Consider the following 12811-nt stretch of genomic DNA (forward strand, 5'->3'; position numbering starts at 1 on the left):
CGAGATCTTAGGCCCAAACAGACCCCGGGCCCTGCCCCAATTGTACAGTACGGTGATCCCAGGCCCATACAGGCCCTGGGCCTTGTCCCGTACTAGTTTTGGCCACAGGCCCAGCCGAAAGGTCCAGTCGTCTTACGCCATTCCCGGGAATTCATAAATAACAAACAAGTGTAGGGTATTAAGTTCCAAGGTGGACTCGGTCAAACGTTCCCGGTCATGTACGTGAGTCATTCCCGGGAAAATGTGGTATGCACGGGAGACGGAGCTGCCGAGCATTATCGGTCCAGATGGAATCAAGTTCCAAGATCATAAATGCAGCACCGCCCTCTCACCTAAACATCCACTTAAATCAAATGATATTGGACCTTCAATAGCACAAACGGTGGCTGTAATCATGATCTTCCCACTAACCTAGGCTATAAATAGAAGAAAGATGGGAGAGGAAGGGGTTCAGAAACTTGGAGAGAAAAGAGTGACAGAGTGAACTTCAAACTGGGCGTTGCTTTGAGTCTCTGCCGAGAACGACCCATAGTAGGAAACCTTCAAGCCCACTACAAATAGATTGTGAGCCCATAGTAATCCAAGGCCCATAGGCCTCGTACTTGGTTCTTACAATTGGCGCCCACCGTGGGGCCCTCCTACAAAGCTGTGGTTCGACTGAGACTCAAACGAGGAGGATGTCTGAGGAGCGTGCACCAAGCGGCTCCATGGGATCTTCTCGGGGGTCAACATGGAGGGAGAGAAGGCAAAAAAGGCGGGAAGATAGGGAGCACTCAAGAAGGGAGGAAGGGTCCGGACAAGGAGAAGGATCGGCTCAGACACACTGGACGGTTTCGGACGTCTCGGCGCATCGGCGGCATGACGAAAGGGACCGAGAGCTGGAACGGTTACGCAGACTGGTAATGGACCTAGAGCTGGAAGCAAGGGTTCGGCGAGATGAAAGGAATCGCAACTCCCAGCAAAGGAAAAACCAGGGTGAGGCCTCCAGCCGGTCTAATACGCATCGGTCCCGAGACCGGTCGCGCTCCCAAGAGTCGCACCGGCAATCACGGGAACCACACAATCGGCGGAACCGCTCACGGTCGCACGGTTATGATCACCAAGGATCAGAATCACCGGAAGAACGACTACACCACAATGCCTCCATGGACGCAATGAGCCGGGCTCTACGGATGGCTGCCCGATCACCGTTTTCCGATGAAATTGAACGGGCTCCTATGCCGAGCAGATTCACACGACCACCATTCAATTCGTATGAGGGAAAGACAGACCCCGTGGAGCATGTTAGCCATTACATCCACATGATGTCGTTGCATGCGCACAACGATGCATTAATGTGTAAGGTTTTTCCCTCTAGTCTCGGTTCCACGGCGCTAAGATGGTTCAATGGTCTGCGGAAGGGCTCCATACACAGCTTTGCCGAGCTGATTCAGGAATTCGGCAGCAGGTTCGTGACATGTAGCCGGGTGCAACAGCCGGTTGACGCACTACTTTCCATGAAGATGAGGGTTGGGGAAACCCTTCGGAGTTATGCCAACCGATACTGGGAACTCTATAACGAGATCGGTGGAGGAAACGAGAAAATTGCGGCAAGCACCTTCAGAATGGGACTCCCTGAGGATTCTGAATTACGGGAGTCACTGACGAGAAGACCCCCCGAGGACATGAGGCAACTGATGAGACGCATAGAGGAGTACAAACGCCTGGAAGATGACCGGTTGCAAAGCAGGGGGAAAGCTCCTTTAGTAGGGAGATCTCGGCAAAACGTTTTGCCGGCAAAACCGAAACGAGACTTCAGAATGCAGGAACCAGAGGGGCAGATCGACGGGGTCAATGTGGTGTTTAAAGAGCCAGTGCACAAGATCCTGGAACGGATCAAAGACGAGCCATTCTTCAGGTGGCCGAACAAAATGGGGGGCGACCCATCTCGGAGGAACCAAAACTTATACTGCACCTATCACAGAGACAAGGGGCACACGACTGAACAGTGCCGGGTATTAAAAGATCATCTCGGACAGCTAGCAAGGGCCGGGTACTTAAAAGAGTTTGTAACAGATTCCGTTAACCGAGAAACCGGGCAGGGATCCCAACAGAAAAGGAATCCCCTTCCACCACCCCTGGGGGTAATCGAAGTCATCCATGCCGCACCAAGAAGGGCAGCAGCGGCTAAAAGGATACTGACTGTAGCCTGCGCGGAAGGAGAATCATCCAAGAAGAAGAAAAAAGATGGACGGCCGACCATCTCGTTCGGAGAAGATGATTTCGAGGGGACGGTCCAACCCCACGACGATGCTTTGGTGGTGACAGCCCGGATAGGCGGATTCCTGGTGAAGAGGGTAATGATTGATCAAGGAAGCGGAGCCGACGTCATGTACCCGGATCTCTTTGAAGGGCTAGGGTTAAAGAGCCAGGATTTGGCGAAGTATGACACGCCGTTGGTCTCGTTTGATGGGAGGGTTGTAATTCCCGAGGGGCAGATCTCTCTCCCAGTAAACATGGAAGGCAAGACAGTTATGGTTACATTTATAGTGGTCCGATCATTCGCACCGTACACCGCAATCCTGGGAAGGCCGTGGATTCACGCAATGGGGGCTGTCCCGTCCACCCTTCACGTAAAAGTGAAATTTCCTACCGAGAATGGAGTTGCCGTGGTGAGGGGGAATCAACAGGTGGCGAGGCAGTGCCTCGTCGCCGCGGTCCGGAGGGAGAACGAACAGCTCGGTCAAACCGAGGAGAACGAGAAAGAAAGTTCATAGCAATTACAGAAACCCCAGGGGGAAGCTGGGGCGGACGTTGCCGAGGAGGTGCTGAAGGTAAGGATTCTCCCAGATGCTGACAAGTATTTCCAGATAGGTACAAGCATGAACGACCGGGAAAGGGTAGATATGTTGCTGTTCTTATTGCAAAACGTGGACGTTTTTGCGTGGAGCCCGTATGAAGTGCCCGGCGTAGATCCCGAGTTCATTGTCCACAGACTCAATGTGGATCCATTATTCCCCCCAAAGAAGCAGAAACCGAGAAGAGCGTCGAGGGAACACGTCGAGGCAGTAAACCTGGAGGTACAGCGGCTGAAGGATGCCGGAGCCATAAAGGAGATATTCTTCCCGAAGTGGTTGGCAAACACTGTCGTGGTGAAGAAGAAGAACGGGAAATGGAGAGTTTGTGTGGATTTCACAGACTTGAACAAGGCATGTCCCAAGGACCCATTCCCGATGCCCAAGATCGACCAGCTAGTAGATGCAACGTACGGGCATCCGAGGATGAGCTTCCTGGATGCCTTCCAGGGCTACCACCAAATTGCCTTGGCGCCCGAAGACCGAGAAAAGACTGCGTTTATCTCCCCGAATGCAAATTATCACTACGAGGTCATGCCGTTCGGATTAAAGAACGCCGGGGCTACGTATCAGAGAATGATGACGAGAATGTTCCGAGAAAAAATTGGATGCACGGTTGAAGTTTATATCGATGATATGGTGGTGAAAAGCAGAATTGAGTCGCAGCACACCGAAGATCTCCGGGGAGTGTTTGAGATATTACGTCGGTATAAATTGCGCTTGAATGCCGAAAAGTGCACTTTCGGAGTGGGGGCTGGTAAGTTCCTGGGGTATCTGATCTCTACTCGGGGTATAGAAGCTAACCCCGACCAGATAGAAGCCGTAAACCGCCTCAAACCACCAAGCAATCCCAAATAGGTGCAAGTGCTCACTGGAATGCTAGCGGCCCTGAACAGATTCATCTCCAAGTCTGCCGACCGTTGCCGGCCTTTTTATCAGCTTCTGAAAAAGTGGAAGGGGTTTCGATGGGACGAGAGCTGCGATGAAGCCTTTCGAGAGCTAAAGGAATATTTGGCAAAGGCGCCGAGGTTGACGGCCCCGGATCCCGGAGAGGATCTGTTTATGTATCTCGCTGTCACCGACCATGCTGTAAGTGCTGTGTTGCTAAGGGACCGGGGAGTGCAGATGCCGGTGTATTACGTGAGCAAAACCTTGGTCGATGCCGAGACAAGGTACTTGCCTCTCGAGAAGTTAGTTTTGGCTCTGGTGCACGCCACGAGAAAGTTGCCACATTACTTCCAGGCACACACAGTGTTCGTCCTCACCGAGTATCCGTTGCAGTCACTATTGAAGAGATCAGACTTCACAGGGCGGATTGCCAAGTGGGGGACTCGGTTGGGATCGTTCGACATAAGATACCGGCCTAGAAGCTCGGTGAAGGGACAGGTTCTGGCTGACTTCATCGCAGAGTTTACACCCAAGGATGAAGGCAAGATAATCTGTAGTACGGAGATTCGCCCATGGAGGTTATTTGTGGACGGTGCATCGAATGCTATGGGGGCCGGGGCTGGTATTGTCATTGTCACCCCGGAGGGTATACGACTGGAACACTCCCTCAGACTGGGGTTCAAAGCCTCGAACAACGAAGCCGAATACGAAGCCATGTTGGCCGGATTAAGGGCAGTATTACATATGGGCGCAAAGGACATAGAGATCTACTCTGATTCTCGACTGGTGGTTTATCAGATCACTGGGGACTTCGAAGCCCGGGACCCCAGAATGAAAGCTTATCTCGGCGCGGCAAAGCAGATTATCGGTCAGTTTGGAACGGTAAAGATATCCCAGGTAGCCCGGTCACAAAACAAGCACGCTGACTCTCTTGCCACGTTAGCCTCATCGGCTACCGAGGATACGCCAAGGCTCATCACGGTAGAACTTGTAAAGGAGCCAAGCATCCAGGTGAAGAATGTTCCCGACCAAGCCGGAGTAGAGATTGCGCAGGTGGCAGTAGCTGGTCCAAGTTGGATGAGCCCGATCATAGACTTCCTTGCCGAGGATAAAGTTCCGGAGAATGAGGCCGAGGCCAACAAGGTTCGGCGAATGGCTCCCAGATACTGGCTGTCTTCAGACCGGAAATTGTACCGAAGATCCTTTGCAGGCCCTTACCTCTTGTGCCTACATCCAGACAGGGTCAAAGAGCTTCTGACCGAGCTGCATGAGGGAGTGTGCGGCGGGCATGCCGGGGGACGATCTTTGGCACACCGAGCAATGACACAGGGGTTTTGGTGGCCACAGATGCAGAAGGATGCCGCCGAATACGTACGAAGTTGCGAACAATGTCAAAAGCACGCCCCAATGATCCATCAACCTGCAGGACAGCTAAATCCTGTCAGCAGCCCGTGGCCATTTGCACAGTGGGGGCTTGACATCCTTGGGCCTTTCCCCCGGGCAACGGGGAACCGCCGTTTTGTATTGGTGGCTGTAGATTACTTCACAAAGTGGGCTGAAGCAGAGGCCTTGGCTAATATCCGGGATTCTGACGTGAAAAAATTTGTATGGAAAAACATAGTTACACGGTTTGGGGTGCCGAATTCGCTAGTATCAGACAATGGGCTGCAGTTCGACAGCAATGCTTTCCGGAGCTTTTGTAGTAAGCTTGGCATCAAAAACAAGTATTCAACCCCGGCATACCCACAAAGCAACGGCCAAGCTGAAGCGGTAAACAAGACTATCTTGAACGGGCTCAAAAGAAGGTTGGACGGAGCAAAGGGAAGATGGGCGGAAGAGTTACCCAGTGTATTATGGGCGTACCGCACGACCCCTAGGAGATCCACGGGTGAAACCCCGTTCTCCCTGACTTACGGCTCGGAAGCAGTCATACCAACCGAGGTGAGCTTATGCAGTGCACGGGTCGCCGGGTTTGACCCCGTACAGAACGCCGACCTGATGATGGAGCATTTGGATTGGCTAGAAGAATGCAGGGAGGCTGCGACCATACGTCTTGCCGAGTATCAACAGAAGCTGGCCCAAAGGTACAACCGAAATGTAAAGAGCAGGGAGTTCATTGCCGGGGAACTAGTATTAAGAAGGGTAGTGGGGAACATGCGGGACTTGACTGCAGGGAAGCTCGCTCAGAGTTGGGAAGGACCATACAGAGTCACAGCTATTGCGGGTGCAGGGGCCTACTACTTGGAAGACCTTGATGAGAGGCCACTCCCCCGACCATGGAACGCCAACAACTTGAAGAAGTTCTACGCATAATCATCGGTGTAAGCCATTACTTGTATCCTATTGAAATTAAGAGCATGATGAATCCTTTTGTACAAGCTATTTATCATTCCTTAGCCGTGCGCCGGAAGAATCACCATCAAATCTAAAGACAGAAGCCTGACTCTCGGCTCGATCAAAATCGCCGAGCAGGTGGAAACCTACAAATAATAATCTAAGGACAGAAACCTGATCCTCGGTTCGATCACTATCGCCGAGCAGGTGGAAACCTACAGATAATAATCTAAGGACAGAAACCTGATCCTCGGTTCGATCACTATCGCCGAGCAGGTGGAAACCTACAAATAATAATCCAAGGACAGAAACCTGATCCTCGGTTCGATCACTATCGCCGAGCAGGTGGAAACCTACAGATAATAATCTAAGGACAGAAACCTGATCCTCGGTTCGATCACTATCGCCGAGCAGGTGGAAACCTACAAATAATAATCTAAGGACAGAAACCTGATCCTCGGTTCGATCACTATCGCCAAGCAGGTGGAAACCTACAGATAATAATCTAAGGACAGAAACCTGATCCTCGGTTCGATCACTATCGCCGAGCAGGTGGAAACCTACAGATAATAATCTAAGGACAGAAACCTGATCCTCGGTTCGATCACTATCGCCGAGCAGGCGGAAACCTACAGAATTCTCTAAGGACAGAAACCTGATCCTCGGATCGATCACTATCGCCGAGCAGGTGGAAACCTACAAATAATTCTCTAAGTACAAAAACCTGGCCCTCGGCTCGATTCCCGGTTCAGCCAAAGCCTAACCCGACCTTTTTTTTTTCAAATACTAAGTCAAAAAGCGCTCTCAAAATACGCTAAGCGCCGCGTAAAAGGTTCTCGGGGGGTACCATTACATTAAGCAGCCATAGCACTGGCGTGGTTCAAGCAAAAACACGAACAGAGATAATTTCATTCGACAAATTCAAACGGAAAAAGAAAACGGACTTCTAATTAAAGTAGAGCAATTGTTCGGTCACCACATCCCGGTGACATAGGCAAATAAAACCAACGAGATAAAACAAATGTTCGGTCACCGCATCTCGGTGACGTGAGCAAGTAAAACCAATAAAATAAAAATGAACAAGCAAAATAAAAGCAAAATTAGCGGGGAGGTTGGTTCGGCGGTATCACTTCCTGCTGGCCGGCCAAAGAAAAAGGCGGGGCCTCACCGAGAAGCTCCTGCACAGTCGGGATACTGGTGGCTTCCATTTCCTCAGGCTCAGCGTGAGCATCGATTTGCTCAACCAGCTCCCTCATACTGGCTGTCTCTTCCTCGTCAATCGCCACCGGGGTACCCTGAGCAGCAGGGGCGGGGCTCGGGAATGGGATTTGGCCGGGGTCTCTCAGATGCGAATCCTCAGGAACACCCATTGCCTGAAGGGCGGCAAACCACCCGGCCTCAAAGCCCATATTCCTAGCCCGAGCAACCACCGGCTCTACAGAGTTTTCGGCATCAGCAAAGCCGACATCATACCATTTCTGCTCCGCGGCTGCCAAGCCTGCCCTAAGGTCAGCTATCTCCTCGGCATTGGAGGTGTTTAGGCTGATGGCTTGGGCTAGCTTAAGCTCCGTCTCATTCTGCTGGGTTAGGAGCTCTGCACACCTTTTCTCGGCCAGGGACCGGTTCTTCTCGGCAGCTGCAGCCTTCTTCTCAGCAGACTCGGCGGCCTTCAGTTTTTCCTTAGCCGTTTTCACCGCCGCCTCGCGCGCCTCCTTCTCGCGCTCGCTCTCCTCAGCAAGCTCCCGTGCCCGAGCAGCCACAATGTGGGCCATTTGGGCAGCCTAGCAAGGACAAAAGTTAGAAAAAAGGCAAAAGGAAACCTGTATGAAGAACTAGAAAGACAAAAAAAAATTACCGCAATGGCGTGCCACTCTAACCGGCGCCCTACCGACTCCTCGGATCCATCCTCGAAAGCATGCACATCCTCGGGAAGTTGGAGAGCTTCGGCCAAAGATTGGGCAATACGGCCGCCCTCGCCTTTATCCCACATCCGAATGCAGGCGGTTGACGGCAATGGTTTGCCGTCCAGAAGGATCTTCGGCTCCCACGCAGGAGCCACTTGGGAGGAGGACGCGCCCCCCGTGCCGGCTTCAGTCGGCGGCTCACGGATAACAATGCCACCTGTTGGACGGGGAGGAGTCTGGGCAGCGACCTCGACCGGGCAAGTGGAAGGTTGATCGGTGACCTTTTGCTTCTTCCGGGCACGTCCGGCCTGCGATGGGGGTGAAGGCTGCGGCACTTGACCCCGGCCCTCGGGAGGAGGGGGCTGATTGGATTGTCGGGCACCGGGCACAAACCGTTCTACCGACAGCACTTTTCTAGATACCATCTTTCCCTTAGGCCGGGCAGCTCTGGCTAAAAGGGCAGCCGCTTCTATCACTTGTTGTTGGTTCACGGCAGCAGGATTCTCGGGGATTGGCTGCTCTTGCGCTTGGTCTTGCTGTACGGCTTCGTGGGCTAACTCCCTGAGGCGCCGGGATGCTTTTTCCGCGGATTCGTCTCTCAAAGGGGCTAGCTCGTCTGCGCAAGTAAGCCGCCGGCCAAATTCCCTCGCTTCCCCGGTTGTAAGACTCGGCGGTAAAAAGTTCACGTACCGAACGTCTATATACGACAGCAGGGGGCTGTCAACTATCAGTGCCTGCTTGAACGGCTGCCAAGTAGAATAAACCGGATCCACACCGAGAATCAAATGCGAAGCCCGGAGTTGCCCGTCCCAATGCACGTATATCTCAGAGCGGAGGACGAAGTTTAAGTCTTTGGCGTGGACGACTCTGAGGTCCTGCACAAACACTTTGCCGTCTGCAAAAGATCAAATGACGCATTAGTCTCTAATCATAAAAATTCTTTTTACCGAGAGGAAGAAAATGAGAGGCGAAAGAAAGCAGTTATATGAAGGGGATGGAACGAACCCACTTCACGCGGCTTAAGGGGGCAAGGAAACTCCCCGGCAAACCAATTGCCGCTCACCCTAACGAACTCATTGGCGGAGTTCCTGTTCGAATCAGGTAGGCATGATATCAGCCGTACCCGTGCATCCCTTGTCTTTAGGTAATAACCGGTGGCTTTGCTCCCACAGAGCCTATACATTTGGTTAATGTCATGGTGGTCTAACTGTAAGTTAAAGGTGTGGTTCAACTTACTGACACAACTAACTACCCGGTAAAAGTTGGGGGGAAGTTGGTCCGGGCAAAGCCCGTAGTAAGTGAGTGTGTTTATTAAGAGGGGATCCACGGGGAACCTGACCCCACCTTCTAGAATGGACATCAAAGGAAAGAAAGCTATACCATGCCCTCGGTGGAGTTCAATATCGCTCTCATGGCAGTAGGCCACATCCACGTCATTGGGAATGTTAAATTTACTCCTAAAGGTGGCCAAAGCAGCCGGGGACTCTAGGAGGTAAGAGTAACCCATCTATAACGCCTAAAAATACAAAAGTAAACTCAAAGAAATGAAAGTTGAAAGGAAAAGGAAGGGGAAGAAAAACTTACTTTGGGTTCTAAGGAGGAAAAGAACACTGGGTAAGCAAGCGCACGGAAATGTGGTCGGCAGAGAAAAAAGAAAGCTCTAAAGATTGGCAGAGGAAAAATGGGATGCTGTTCAGAGGGAGGTTATTTATAGAGGAAAGAAAAATGAGTGGAGGAAGAAGAAGCGTCTGAATCAAGCATTAAATGGGCGCGGTCTACGAGCAGTCCAACGAACGCCAAGCACAACCAATCCGCACGTCGCTTCGGTTCTCGAACCGTCAGGCAATAATGACGACTGCGCCTGGCGCCGCGAAACGGCGCGTCTTTTGAGATAAGTATTAAATGAGAGATGACGGTCAGAAGTCCCAGGCTAAAATACTCCCGAGGTCAAAAGGTCCCATGCTGCTCCTTGATTCTTCTCGATGACCGAGTATGAATCAAGGGGGGGCTATTGTACGGCACCGAGATCTTAGGCCCAAACAGACCCCGGGCCCTGCCCCAATTGTACAGTACGGTGATCCCAGGCCCATACAGGCCCTGGGCCTTGTCCCGTACTAGTTTTGGCCACAGGCCCAGCCGAAAGGTCCAGTCGTCCTACGCCATTCCCGGGAATTCATAAATAACAAACAAGTGTAGGGTATTAAGTTCCAAGGTGGACTCGGTCAAACGTTCCCGGTCATGTACGTGAGTCATTCCCGGGAAAATGTGGTATGCACGGGAGACGGAGCTGCCGAGCATTATCGGTCCAGATGGAATCAAGTTCCAAGATCATAAATGCAGCACCGCCCTCTCACCTAAACATCCACTTAAATCAAATGATATTGGACCTTCAATAGCACAAACGGTGGCTGTAATCACGATCGTCCCACTAACCTAGGCTATAAATAGAAGAAAGATGGGAGAGGAAGGGGTTCAGAAACTTGGAGAGAAAAGAGTGACAGAGTGAACATCAAACTGGGCGTTGCTTTGAGTCTCTGCCGAGAACGACCCATAGTAGGAAACCTTCAAGCCCACTACAAATAGATTGTGAGCCCATAGTAATCCAAGGCCCATAGGCCTCGTACTTGGTTCTTACAATCCTTATTGGTAAAGATACGACCTTGAAAAATGGTATTCTCCATTTTACTAGAAATTGAGAAAATCCATTTCATGGTTATGATTTTTTTTTTTTTTTTTTTTTTTTTTTTGATTTGATAGTGTATAGAGTCCTCCATCATTTAAAATTTTAAGTGATGTCATACTGGATACATCTTTAGATTTATAATATTTAATTTGAATTATGATATCAATCCATTTCAGATGGATGCATTATGATATCAATCCATTAATTATGATAACATGAAAACAAATGCTTTTTATTAAATAATATCTCATAATTCAACCTAATCGGTTTAACACCTTATTAATTTTGTTCTTCCAACAGTGGGTATATTTATCTATCTCCTAAGAAGGTATTCTTCAAGGGACCATATATATTACAAAACACTTTTGATACACATAAATCTACAAATATTGAATCATGTTTATTACAATTAATTACGACAACCCTTACTTGCGTTGATCCCAAACATCTATTCCCTCATCAATTATAAATGAGTACAACCTTGTCAACAATTGTGGGAAGTAATCATTCAACTTTTTCTCAACTTGCTCGCTAGTTTTCTGTAACAATATAAACAAACTTCAATGTATAGTATTTATAAAGTGATAATTATGTATTAAAAAATTATTTACAAAAAAAAAGTCTTATTACTAAAAATACACCATCTAAGTATGAAGGAAGTGTACGAGAGAATCTCTTAAAGAATTGTAATTAAAAGTACATAGATTCAAGAAAGTCAAGAAAATGAGAATAATAAGCACTATCAAATACATTTCATTCCGTTATGAACTTCCAAACGAAGCCTTATTGCAACCCTTCTACATGCACCCAAATCAACCTAGACATCTCTTGGAAATTTGATAAGCATCAATCTACTTTTGTCATAAGCAAACCCAAAAAAAAAAAAAAAAAAAAAAAAAAAAAAAAAGAACCTCTCTCACTCTCACTGCCACATGTAATATTAATCTACATATGACTTCTACAAAAGAAATTGATAAAAGAAAGTTAAAGGATAATCAACTAATATGCATTTAGTCAATAATATGAAGAAATTTGAAAAACTTCTCTCACTCTTACTACCACATGTAATATTAATCTGCATATGACTTCCACAAAAGAAATTGATAAAAGAAAGTTAAATGATAATAAACTAATATGCATTTAATAATAATACAAAGATGATAGACAGATAAGAGTACATACACATTGCCTATCACCATTAATGTGTATTATGACATTCCGAGAGAAAATAATCTGGCTCGATGCACTATTTGAGAGAATTTTGTAATTGAACACCTTTTTATATTCTAGATCGTTCTCAACTCTTTTTGCTATGTCAACCTTTTGCTCTTTATAATTTATATAGACCATCAAATCTAGCTTTCCAATCTGACATATTTTTCTCATAATTAAGCGACATAAGTGCTAATACTAGGAAGTGAAGTCTCTCTTGAGACGTCAATAGCATCGGATGATCTCTCAAATGAATAAGTTTGCGCCTTCAAAAAGTAAAAGGTAAAAATAATCAGAAAAGAAATTGACTTAGACATTGAAAACATAATTTTATGCACATACGAAAAACTATTTGTTTCAACATAAAATATTTCCCTTCAAAAGAAGTTTTCAACTAAAATTTTATGAGGAAAATAAGTTATTTACTTATTTTCAAGTGGAAGAAGAGTTTTAGTTGATTTTGTTTGGTTGAAAAATTTTACAACATGAAGATAAAAGATCACTATAAAAAAAAAAAAAAAACGTATTACCATTTTCTAAGATTTTATTGGCGTTTTCAATTAATCCCAGAAGTGTTTTTGTTGACTATGATTTTCAGTGTACCAAATATTGAAAAATAAGAAAAATATTTTCAAGAAAATACTTTATACAAAGCCAAACGGGTTTAAATGTAAATGAGTACTTACATTGACATTGTTTTCATATGAATGTAGAAATCGCTCAACTCCTGATTGTTAGGATCATTTCCCAATAAGTCTTCCAATAGTTTTATAATCGGTCCCTTAGCTTACTGACTTCAAGTTCATTTGAGATTCTCATCAATTTGGCACGACCGTTAATAATAGCAATGTCTTGAATCTTTAGTTCTCCCATATATCCTAGATTCACCAATTGAATAACACCAGCAATAAGGTCCCTTCAAATATGATTTTTTTTTTTTTTAAATGATCAATAAA

At 47.6% G+C, this 12811-nt stretch overlaps 1 protein-coding gene across 1 annotated transcript; it reads right to left on the reverse strand.

Moving 5' to 3' along the window:
- Positions 1–6804: 6804 nt before the first annotated feature.
- LOC115968036 (uncharacterized abhydrolase domain-containing protein DDB_G0269086-like) lies at positions 6805–10176 on the reverse strand. Its single transcript, XM_031087226.1, has 3 exons — positions 9545–10176; positions 7912–8855; positions 6805–7837 (listed from the first exon to the last, which is right to left on the reverse strand). Exons 2-3 carry the CDS (start codon positions 8383–8385, stop codon positions 7157–7159), a joined length of 1155 nt encoding a protein of 384 aa, XP_030943086.1. The 5' UTR covers positions 8386–8855; positions 9545–10176; the 3' UTR covers positions 6805–7156.
- Positions 10177–12811: the final 2635 nt, after the last annotated feature.

The sequence above is a fragment of the Quercus lobata genome, chromosome 11 (assembly GCF_001633185.2).
Source record: "Quercus lobata isolate SW786 chromosome 11, ValleyOak3.0 Primary Assembly, whole genome shotgun sequence".
NCBI lineage: Eukaryota > Viridiplantae > Streptophyta > Magnoliopsida > Fagales > Fagaceae > Quercus > Quercus lobata.